The sequence below is a fragment of the Crassostrea angulata genome, chromosome 6 (genome assembly GCF_025612915.1).
Source record: "Crassostrea angulata isolate pt1a10 chromosome 6, ASM2561291v2, whole genome shotgun sequence".
In the NCBI taxonomy this organism is placed as follows: domain Eukaryota; kingdom Metazoa; phylum Mollusca; class Bivalvia; order Ostreida; family Ostreidae; genus Magallana; species Magallana angulata.
The window spans coordinates 13,616,499-13,628,546 of NC_069116.1; the positions used below are offsets into that span (position 1 = coordinate 13,616,499).

The window sequence follows — 12,048 nt, forward strand, 5'->3', positions numbered from 1 at the left end:
TATATGATCATAATTTTCAGGGAGGATAAACATTGTTTGAAATAAAAACTTACAATATTATAGTTCTGTGTATTGAAAATCTATCATATTAGGCAAACTAAAACCATAAGAATATATGAAATGCTATTGATATATAACTTATGTTTAGTAGGGCTTACTGTTAGCAAAAGCATTTTGTGTCTTACCTGACCTAGAGAGAATTTTTTTCAATACTGAAAAATGAGATATCGATTATCTGTCAAACAGTTTGGGCACTACCGTTCCTTTATTAAAAAGAAATTGAACCAAAAGGCATTTGATGCTCTGAAGACAGCAATACAAAATCTTCAACAAAGACAAGGAAAGTTTTCCTATTACTCCATTAAATGTACTGGTACATGTATTAAATAATGAGATGTTTTAGGCATGCATGGGCTTTTTCAAATGGTCCATTGATTCAAAATTACCATGGACACTCTAACAGGAAACATTTAGGATTTTATTTCAATAGTTAGATAGGTTTTTTAAAACTACTTTGCATGACAAACACTTGTATTTACTTTTTAACTATTCTGGATATAGAAAATGCTTCTAAACTTAATGTACATCAATATTAAAAATGTGTTCAAACAAAACCTTTACTCAGATGTATGTGTGTAAAACTTAGTACTGCATTTAACATAATCTTCGTGGTAGCCAATTGATTAAAAATCAAGTTTATGCATAATAATAATAATGACAAAAAGGATATATGTGAGTCAATGCTCACTAATGATACACCCGATACCCTGATTTTGTAATGAATATACAAATAAAGCAAATCTTCATTTGACAGGAAGTTAAAGTCTGATTGTTAAAAAAAATTCAATTCCATTACTTGGTATACATAAAAAGAAGAATGTATTAAAATTTCAAGCATCTGCAATTACTAGTTGTTTAGAAAAATATGACATAAATTCGTTACAGACAGAAACACACACACAAAGATTAAACAGCATATGCCCCTGTCCTTCGGATCTGGGATTTAATTATCATTTTCATATTCTTGTTTAAACATGTACATGTATTTACTGCCATTGTTTTAAATGCTTTCCCCTATACTTTGTGATGTGCCATATTACAAAATAAGTCATTCAAAAGGTATTTCTAAGCAAAACAAGAGTTTCATACCTTTTCTGTATGAGGGTACATATTTCAAATGCATAAAGATGAGATATATCACTGCAATGGATGCAGTAGGAACAATGCTGCCCAATAAGATAATTAGCAAAACATGCCTGAAAATAAATATAGATAAAGAATTTATATTCATGGTACAATTGCCTAAAAAATTAAGAAAACAAGAGGCTCATATCTCATCTTTACTACTCAAGGGTTTTGAGTCAACTGACTCCCACATTTTTATGAGTGGAGTAGACTGAAAACCCTTAGATAACAAAGATGTAGGTATAGAATATTTTAATGTCCTATAGACCAGTCTAGTTTGGACTCTGAAAACAGAGTCTTTGGCTCCATCATGCATTGTGGTAAAATGGTGTTTCTATTGTAAACAACGTGTAAGTTATGCCACTTATTTCCAAAGGAATCTCTAAAATTGGCTAAAAATGCACCAAAAACTAATTTTAAACTTTAAAAACATTTTTATATGTTCATAAATGTTTACTTGTACTATGTAAAATTAATTTTTTAAAATTAAAAATATACCCATAACTTTGAACGGGCACAACCATAACTGTTTTGAAATATATTAAGCGCTTGGATATGGTTATTTATCACTGTTTGTTGAACGTATAGTCTCATTTTAATCAATTTCAGGCTAAATTATTCAATTATCTTGAATAATTATGTACTTAAGGTAGCTCCATACTCGTAAAATTCTCTGAGGAAAGTTGAAAAACCGAACTGATTTCGACTTAATAGACTTAAATGTCATCAATTGTTAGAAAAAATATACATGTCATCACACTTTTTGAGATGCCAGATAAACATAAACTAAAGCATATTTTAGCATTAGAAAAATGTATTTTTTTCTGTTAAAAGTAAAATCTTGTAGGCAGAAATCTGTTTTTCTTGTTTAAATTTAATGTCAACTTTATCAGAAAACTAAAATTACAAAAATATTTTAAAATTAATCTTTGGAATAAGAAAAACTATAGCATTTAGACATACAACTGAGAGAAAAGTCAGAAAAAGAGTTATTTCCCCTTTGCATAGATAAAATATATAAAAATTTGGAAATTTAGTATAAAATTAAGTGCGAAAATATCTTTAACCTACCAATAATTCTAAATACATCCATGTGATTATATTCACATAAAATAAATAAAACTATCTTGCACAATTTTTAAAGAATTCAAAGTTTTACAAAAAAATGTGACGTCACAGAACACTGGATCTACTTTAAACTGGTTTCCTAACAACAGAAATGCCAAGAGCGATTATAATTGTTTTGATGATAATTATCTGTTCAATTCAAAGAGTTACTGTATCTAGAATGACAATTTGGGTTTTTTTCTAGGCTTTTATTTAAACAATCCTATTTTTTTAATACAAATAAGACGTTTTTAATCATCACTAGAGCAGCCAGTTTTTGTTAGTAATTGGAGCTCTTTTCATTTACGCACTTCTCAATTTGTATGTTTGGTGATTTTAAATTGTAACACAATACGAAAAAGTAAAATTTAATTCAATTTACCTTTAAATAATGATAATCAAATAAAAAAATCGCTTTTTAAGTATTGTCCAAACATCCAGCTTCATAGATAAATAACTTTCTTAAAAAACCCCAATTTCATGCAAATAAAATTGATAGAAGTCTGCCAACACAAGCAGCACTTTGCAAGATGGTTTCTTGTAGACCCCATGTTTTCATCGAAAAATCGCCATATTTAAGGTCTTCCGTTTCCAACGGAAGACCTTGTACTGATTCTGTTGGAAATTCTTCATTATTATTTTTCTTCTTCTTTTTCTTCTAGACGTTTCTTTAAACTGTAATATCTCGCTTGTTTGTCATTAGATTTTATTCAAATTTTCAGGGTTTATTGTAAATGACAATAGCTTACTATAGCAAAAAATATGGTGGAATCGCTACTTCCGGTTTTGAGTTATTCCCCTTTGAATATTTTTTTAGTGGGTCTCGTGTACCTGCAAAGGCTCCGAGTAGATCCTTAGCAAGTAGTTTTAATTTACAAATCTTTAATGTAGACATCTTGAACGTTGTCCTCCTAGTTTTACATGTTTGATTAACACACGTATACTGCTTAAAAAATTACATCAAAATTTATGTTTCAAAAAATGTTAAATTTTGCTTATATCTTTGCTCAATAACTTTTTAGTTGTAAATTTTTTCTAGACACATATAGAATAAAAGTTAAGCAAAATATGAAGAGCTTTCATTTGATACCATAAAAAAGGGGCTAGCCCCTAAAATAAGGGGTCTAGATCCCTTAAAAGTCTTTGCTTCATAACTCTAAAACGTTAATTTTTCGATATGGGCGTCGCTGCAAAAAATGATGTTTGTGACTTTATTGATCTCATAAAACTGTTTTTGTGTTCGGGTTTTGCATAATATTCGGGTAAAAAGTAATACGTGTTGACCAGTACTCGCAGCAATTTGGCCAAGTTAACGAAACTCTCCCTCGCCCGCGGCCGAGAAAATCGGTCACCATGGTCGCGGCTGGGCTACCTAGCGGTCAGCGGTTATCTAATACACGAGAGTTGCGTCTCTCACAAATGAGTTTATTTAGTCGCAAACTCAAAAATTGTTGTAGTTTTGATTACACATAAAAGTTAATGGACTAAACGATTGGGTGTCAATTAAGAAATCGTTCAGTTAATTAATAAAAGCAATGTCATTCAAAATCTAAAGCAATATCAGACATAGATCAATTGTGGGTTTTAAGTTTAAAATAAAGAACTTCTATTTGATAGAACATGGTCATTATACTGCAAACTTTTCAAATCTTCCTGGGTTCTTAGATGTGCGTGTCTGTGCGTTGTACCCTTACGTAATCTTTCCTACGACCACGGCCGAGGAGATCAGCTAGCGGTACGCGGTTATCTAATACACAGGATTCGCACACCGCGACGCACACTTAGATGAAGATGAACGTGTTTGAGTTTATATAGCCGTAAATACAAGAACTGTTTAAATTTTATATTATAAAAGTTTGTCCATCTTGCATTTATTTAATTAAACATTTGAGTGTAACTGAATATTAATGAAAGATATTACTCCAAATCGGAAACATAGTCAGACATAAATTAATGGTTGGTTTGTATATCTAAAAAAATTTAACCCCCCCCCCCCCCCCCAAATATTAGATGATGATCATCCCTCGCACATGGCCGAGGAGATCCAGCGCGAGTGGACAAGTGATCTGCGGTCGACTCGTGTTCTTCTACATGTACCTTATCACGCGTTCATGTTTCATATTTTGCACGGACAGAACTATATTTTATTATGTTTTTAACTATTATATAGATTTAAGACGAAAATAAATAAATTTATTTTACTTGTACAGTTGATTAAGCATTGTTTTAATTATACGATAGCGTACAAGGTAGTTTAAAAATCAAATCAAATTATAATCAAAGTTTCATGTTACATGTTTGCGGAGGTGCTAGCACGATAAAAGAATGTCCTGAATTGTCCTGAATTGAGGCATTTGATGATTTTTTAAAAGAATATTCACATGAGTTTTAAACAACTTAAGATTAATAGATTCTATCAGTCACATATTAATCACTCTGTAGTTTTTCTACATGGTTGTTCGTTTCAGTGTGGAAGCGAACTCAGTGCTGTGTCCCCCCTCCTCCCGCCCCTCTGACAAGTGCTCGCGCTGGATTTTTTTAAATTGGCGAAAAGATATCCAGATCTGTCGAAAATCATTTTTGGTGACTTCTTCTCATGTGTAACATTTTCTCCTCAACGTGTTTAATTTTCCCACCCGTGTGTTTATTCGGTCAGTCTATGTTAATTCAATCGCCACGTGCGACCCAAGATCTTGTGTCGCTTCAGCGCACACAACTCAGAACATATGTAATTGAGTAACAGTTGGAAGGGTGCTTTTATAAACAATAAGACTATTATTCGAAGTCAATCATCTTCACATTAAAGATGTGAAATCGTAACCTAAGAATGTGGCTAATAAATTAACCTGTTGAACACGCTAAACTTTTATAGTTATGAACATAATAATTTATGATATATTATAATTAAAAGTTTGAAGACAAAGACCATTTTTTTTCTTGGGAAATACGACTACATTATGCAATGCAGTCAATCGCCATAGAAATCATCAAGGTACTGCAACTGTCGACGGATGTCTTATTTCTTTGAAAGACCATAATAATTCATTTGACTTGCAGACTATAACATAGCGACATATCTGCCTCCCAAAAAAAAATATGCGCTTCTCAAAGTTACACTTAAGTGAGATAGATGTGCGTTATTGGGAATTTTATTTATTGCTAATTGTATGGAAATTGATTAAAAAAGAACTTTTAATTGAAGTTGTGTATTATGAGGTTGTAATGCAACTTAATTTACTTACAAGGTTAGCTACAGCCAGTGGAATATAGCTGGCTTTTATGTGAACAATGAATACCCAATATATTAAGATACAAGATAAATAGTTTCCAGAACTATAATACTAATATGCTTGTGTATATGAAGGTTGCATCCTCATTTGTATGGCTGTAGGTGAGGAGTTATAGGTGTATCGATGTACATACAATGTATGACTGCACATGCGGATTCCGGACCATGGCTACAGACGATACCAATGATAGTCTTTTAATACAACAATGCACAGTTTGATCTAGAAACTGACCAGTTTCATAACTTCTTCGAATTTCTCTAACACGGACTGTCCAATTCCTTCCCAGAATTCCAATTAACGCAAGCGCAATTGAAGTTTTTTTTTTAATTTGATTAGTCAACCCACTGACATTAAAATAAGGATTTTGCATATTATTACATCGTCGAGAGAAGTAATATTCATTTCTGTAAATAAGGTTATTTAATTCACATTACATAGCGGTGTCTCTATGAAACAGCACCATCTGGTGTAAAATTTAGATGCTCGCCTTTGCATAAATTCTCCCGCTCATCTTTTTTTCTAGCTAATTATATATTATTTTGAATGTCCAAATCTACTCGTATCATTAAATAATATCAGACGACACACATTTCCCTGTAGAAAATCTCAAAGATGCCATCAATTTTGACTAATTACTACATTTTGTCAGCACGTAACAATTTTCAACTTGCAAATAGTCTTCAAAAATTTAGAAAGATTTAAATAAACAAGTTATCTTAGAGAAAAGGTTACGTGTTTTGTAGGCAAGGAAGGTTTTTTTTTAAAAAAAAAACTGCAATTCTTGACATGAATCATGAGTACGTACTGTTTATAACAATGCTTGCTACCCTTTGAAAATTTAACTAGCCATTAAACATTTCACTCTTTATAGAATTTTTGAAACGATTACACAGACTGTGTTTGTCAAATAGTTTTCCTAAAACATTTTGTTCCTGTCTTGTTCAAAACACATTTTATATACAGGCTTTCAATCACAACACGTTTTTATAACAAAAGCAGAACTTAAAGTTTAGTCATTATAATCGTTTGACACCATAAAACATATATTTTTAACCCGCAGCAACAACGGAAGACCTACTCGTGGCTTTGCCACGAGCTTTGCTCTAGTCTGTATTATTATGCCTTCTGTCAGTTTGTCACTATATATTCAATACTCAGCTATTTTCGCAAAGTATACAATGGATTTATATAGCGTAAGCATACTATGCCGAAATAGAGCACGGCAAATGTTTTCAACAGCAAACTTACAAGCACCGACAGCGGGTTTCAAACTCATGACGCTAAAATCATTACAGCTTGAAGCCAAACGCATTACCACTATGCTATATTAGTCGATTATATCTTTTACGGTATTTATATATATAATATAGATATATTCGACCGACATCAAGCAATTAAAATTATTAATTTTTCCAAAAACACTTCATTATTACAGTAATTTTAAAGTTAAAGTTTTTGATAAACTTTTGAACAAATTGATTGAACATTTTTCAAAGAAATTCTACATGAGAATCACAAAAACATTTTTTTAAATGAAGCTTGATAAAGAATTACAAGAAAAAAAATCAATGAGATTTTGTCTGCTAAACATTTTAAGTTTTCTCGGTAAGGTCAAACGTCTCTCATTTCTTGAAAAGAACATAAAACTTTGTTGACTTTTTATTGTACAGCAACTTGTTGATTAAATAAACAATCAAATCAATTGATTAATTTGAAAAAAACAACAACAAACAAACGCTTGATTTCCCGGTGATTATTTTTAGGGACTAGTCAACTTTCGAACGTCACAGCTACTTATAGCAAAGCACGTCAGTATATTTAACAGTCTGCATAATAATAACAATGGTGTTGTGTTGTGCATGTACTATGCTAAATAGTAGTCAGGGTTTGATACATAGTGCACTCGCCTCCGGCTCATGCACTATGTATCAAACCCTGACTACTATTTAGGAATAGTACATGCACAACACAACACTATTATATAAATAGATTCCGAAAACAGAGTCCAAATTGCTTGCAGAAATTCTCTTTTGTTGACTCAGTTTTGTAGACATGTGCCCTATAGACTAATAAGGGTTAGTCCTGAGACACAGTAAAAACCCAGCCACATTTCAATAATAATTAAATTATAAACTGGCACTTTGGTTAATGGCAGGCTACTGTTTACAGCATAGATCTTTACATAAACATTGACTTAAAAATAATTTCTTTATCAAATTTAAACACTGAGTCGAAGCATGCTAAAGAGGGCTAACATTTTTTAAAGTTATTATTTAATTATCACCTCTCAAATTATCAAATATATTAAGATACAAGGGTAAAATTGACTACTTCAGTAATAGATAAGGAATAAGGAATCATTCTTTGAGTATTATGAGGTGATAATTTTGGTCGGGGCGTGATCAAATCCAATAAAGCCCAAAGGGTTTTATGATAGATTTGATCATGCCTCTACCGAAATTATCACCTCATAATATTCAAAGAATGATTCCTTATTACTTATATTTATATAATTTTGAGTCATCTTACAATTAAATATTTAAATATGAATAAGCAAACCCCGCTGGCGCCTCAATTTGGCGTCATTTGTATTATGGGTTATATAGTACAAAATTGATAAGAAGTGTTTTCACAGGCAAGCTCCTGACACTGGAAAATGTAAATATATTGACATAACTTATCATCTAATTTCTATTAAAGAATAAATCTCTCACCCTGTCCTTTCATCTTGTTTGTCACTGGTAGTTGAAACTGATGTTGCATTTCCTCCATCTGATTGAGTCCAAAATTGACTGAAATGAAAGGGAAAATTATAAAGGACTATGTGCGGTATGGTCAAATATCTGCCCCCGATTTCAACCAATTTTTAAATTGTATCGTATAAAAATAAAATCTTCACAAATCATTGTATAGAGGATTCCTATAACTTTGATGTTGATTTTAGTCATCATTGCTCATTCGCTGTTTATCTATGACGTCACCTAAATGACCGAATTCCCGCAAATTTGCAAACAAATGAAAATATTCTCATTTTTGCGCTATATTTTGCATTCGGAAGTATAGAGCACAGGTCTGCTCAAGTGCGATTTTAACATATGTTTTTCTTTAGATAGTTATACACATTATACTAAAAAATGGTACTTGAGCAAGCCTGCGCTCGATGTTTCCTAGTCGAAAAACCATCGGAAAACACCCATATTTTGCCACAAATCATCAATTTATCAAATTAAGGCAATCTTCATGACGTCATTTCTACATTATGACGTCACTGTGGTGATAACCTTTTACACATTTATTTCTGACATGATTATTACTATCTTTCACCTTATTTTTAAAGCTCTTTCTTAAACTTTGATTTGGGGGGCAAAAAATGCATAAAACCGCACTTAGTCCTTTCTTTGATACCTTATTAAATGACACCTGGATAATATATGCATTTTTAGTTTTTTACAAATATGGAAGTTGTTATACAATGTACATTTTTAACAGCGATTTATGACATATAAATATCTACAAATTGCCAATTATTAATTTTGGTCCATATGAAATATTGGTTTTGATAATCACCAGGCAAAATTAAAGATCGCCGCGCGTATACCGGTATTCAAAGATGATATAGGTAGAACATTTGGTCACATGTCAAGGTCATTTCAGAGATGAAAATAGAAATGCTCTAAACTTCACTGTTGGTGCATTGACAACGGACAACAACATAACACATAAAAAGCATCTGAGTGAAACTTTATTCCTCTGTCAGACCAAAAAACTTAAGAATCATGAAATTTACATTATAATTGTTCTTGGCTGAACAATTTCAGAGAAGAATAAACAGATCTTTTGCTGCAACTTGCCAATACGGAGAGCAAATTATCAGCTGATTCAGGTGAATTCTAAGGCTGTATACATGTATATATACTTACCTTGTTGTAACAGGCAGTAATGTACTTATCTCTTTCTTTACATAACATGCTGTGTCTAAAATCAAAGAAATTATCAAGTTTACTTCATTTTTATTATTAAAAGATCTATATTCAAACATATTATAAACTAGATTGCGTTATAAATTTGTGACAGTGACATCTGTGCTTGAACTTTGTTTGCCTCATACACTCTCTGTACCTGGTTATTAAGCTAAAAATTAGGCAACAAATAAAAATTTACATAAATGTATGTGATGTGATAATTCTTGCATAAAAAGATCTGTTTTTTCTTCTTTGTGTATCCCAAATCAAAAGGCTAGGTGATACATGTTGGCAATTTTTTTGCCTTTTTAGAATAGACGTAGTGTATCAAAAACTTCTTAGAGGGTACAAATACACTGTATTTTAGTAGACTGAACAAAATATATAAAATGAAAACTAAAGTCAGACACCTTAAAACTGATTAATTTTTGTCCCATTAAGAAGTAATTGTTTAACACATTGATAGACACTGTTAATATAGTTATTGTTACAACTTGATGACAATGTACAACATACAGATGTTTCTTTACAATGTTTATTTAACAAAAATCAAAGAATTGGATTAATTATCTCTACAGCGCTTTGAATACCATACATTATCAGCACTAGCACGTATGACTTAAAAAATCATGATTGAAATTTCTTCGTTTCTTGGGTGCATTTTATACATATGAACAGCAGGCTTTTTTTCAGCATTTTACACCTAACTTTGGATTGCATAATATATACAAGCTACTGAGCACTATACATGAGACTTTACAGTAGTTTACTGTCAACTACCTTTTACAACTGATAAACGTAGTTTATCGACTGCAATGTTTAGCTCATCTTTGTAAATTTAGCGTGCCATAAATATTAAACAGTATGCTTTTTAAAATTAAATGTTTTTTTACATGTACAATTTATTACACTAGCAAGTCAATCTGTGATATATAGAAAACTGCTTTTATACTCACATTTTGTATTTGTTGCCGATAAGAACTGAACAGTACCATGTGAACAAGTCAGATTGGGTTTTGGGACGCAGTTCCTTTCATCAATGTTTCCTCTTCCATATGTGTTGAAATAAGCACATTTTCCTTCAAATGATAATACATATAAAGTTTTCTCCAACAACCGTTAAACAAATATTTGCGATCCTTGTTTTTTATATATATCTTTTAACCTATATATCCAACCATTACAATGATTTCCAAGTGCTTGACAAAGTTATTTCTAATGCACAACCAATTTTTGAATGTCAGTTGTTAAGATACAGAGATTATAATCCATGTAATCCCTTGTTATGTAAACAAGGCTCATGAGTCTCAAATTTTGGTTGACTATTGATAATACATATAGTAAAGCATATAAGCATTAAAAATGGAAAAATAAAATTTGTAAAAAGTTTTCATCTTAAACTGTGACCTGATGCCTATTTATACAAGGTCCTGGTTGTTTCCATTCTAAACTATATTTACAATGAATTCATTTAAAAAAACAAGTAAGGATTTACCTACTTTATTTGTCAGTAATTACAGAATAGAAGACAAAAACTATCATAAAATCATTAAGTCTTGTATTTCACAAATTTAAATTATAGAGATGAAACTATTAAAAAAGTCTTTGACATGTATATACATATTTTCCGATTTAACCATATACAGTTGAACCTTGATATCGTGAATACTGATAACTTGAATACAAAGGGTATGTAGAAGTGATTTGTAAGTCCCAACCACTTATTTTTTTAAGTATTTCACCCTTGATATCTCAAATACTCGGATATATCAAAGTTTTTAAACAGTCCCCTCTAGTTCAAGATAACTAAGTTTGACTGTACCATATTTTGATGGGGTGTACATTGAGGTATTGTCTAACAATTTTTAAATACAGCCCAATGGCCTTAGGTATATAAATATATATTTCTATACACACATGTACATGTATTATTATTGAATTCTACAGGATATGTCATCTTCCTGCGAACAGTTAGACAATGTTTCTTGCTAACAGTGCTTACAATGGTTTTTGTGTACACCTTCAATATTTCAGACACCCAATTCCTCTTACCTTCGGGAATCCACTTCCACTCCCTACAGGCCTCATACTCCTGGGTATAACTCTCATCCAGGAGACAGTGATAATCACTTGGATCACTGCAGCTCAGACGTAACTGTTGATTTGAGGGTGCGGCTAGCTCCAGGCAAGTTATGTTCACCACAGGCCTTTTCTCAATCTGTGATTGGACTCTGTGAGAGACCATTAGTACTAGGAATATTATCAGCCAGATCTTCATTCTTTCGTCTGCAAAAAGTAAACATATCTTAATGTATTTTGATTTCAAAATAATTTATTTCACAACTTTGAGTGTACATGTATCAAGGCATTAACTTTTGCACAATAGATCATTTTTAATTGCATACCGGTAGCTAGAACTAACAATATAGACATAAAGATGGTGACCATCTCAAAGTGCCATGCTTGAAAAAGGTCATTAATAGGATGAAAAGCATTTAAGAGCA

General features: G+C 31.6%; 1 protein-coding gene across 1 annotated transcript in view; it reads right to left on the reverse strand.

Annotated features, from left to right (window-relative positions):
- Positions 1-11,837, reverse strand: part of LOC128189352 (uncharacterized) — a 29,575-nt gene extending 17,738 nt beyond the window's left edge. The window contains exons 1-5 of the mRNA XM_052860926.1: positions 11,597-11,837; positions 10,501-10,623; positions 9,503-9,557; positions 8,297-8,374; positions 1,150-1,256 (exon numbers count right to left, since the gene is read on the reverse strand). Of these exons, the coding sequence (XP_052716886.1) occupies positions 1,150-1,256; positions 8,297-8,374; positions 9,503-9,557; positions 10,501-10,623; positions 11,597-11,822 (589 nt within the window). The 5' untranslated portion in view covers positions 11,823-11,837. The remainder of the gene's footprint in view (positions 1-1,149; positions 1,257-8,296; positions 8,375-9,502; positions 9,558-10,500; positions 10,624-11,596) is intronic.
- Positions 11,838-12,048: the final 211 nt, after the last annotated feature.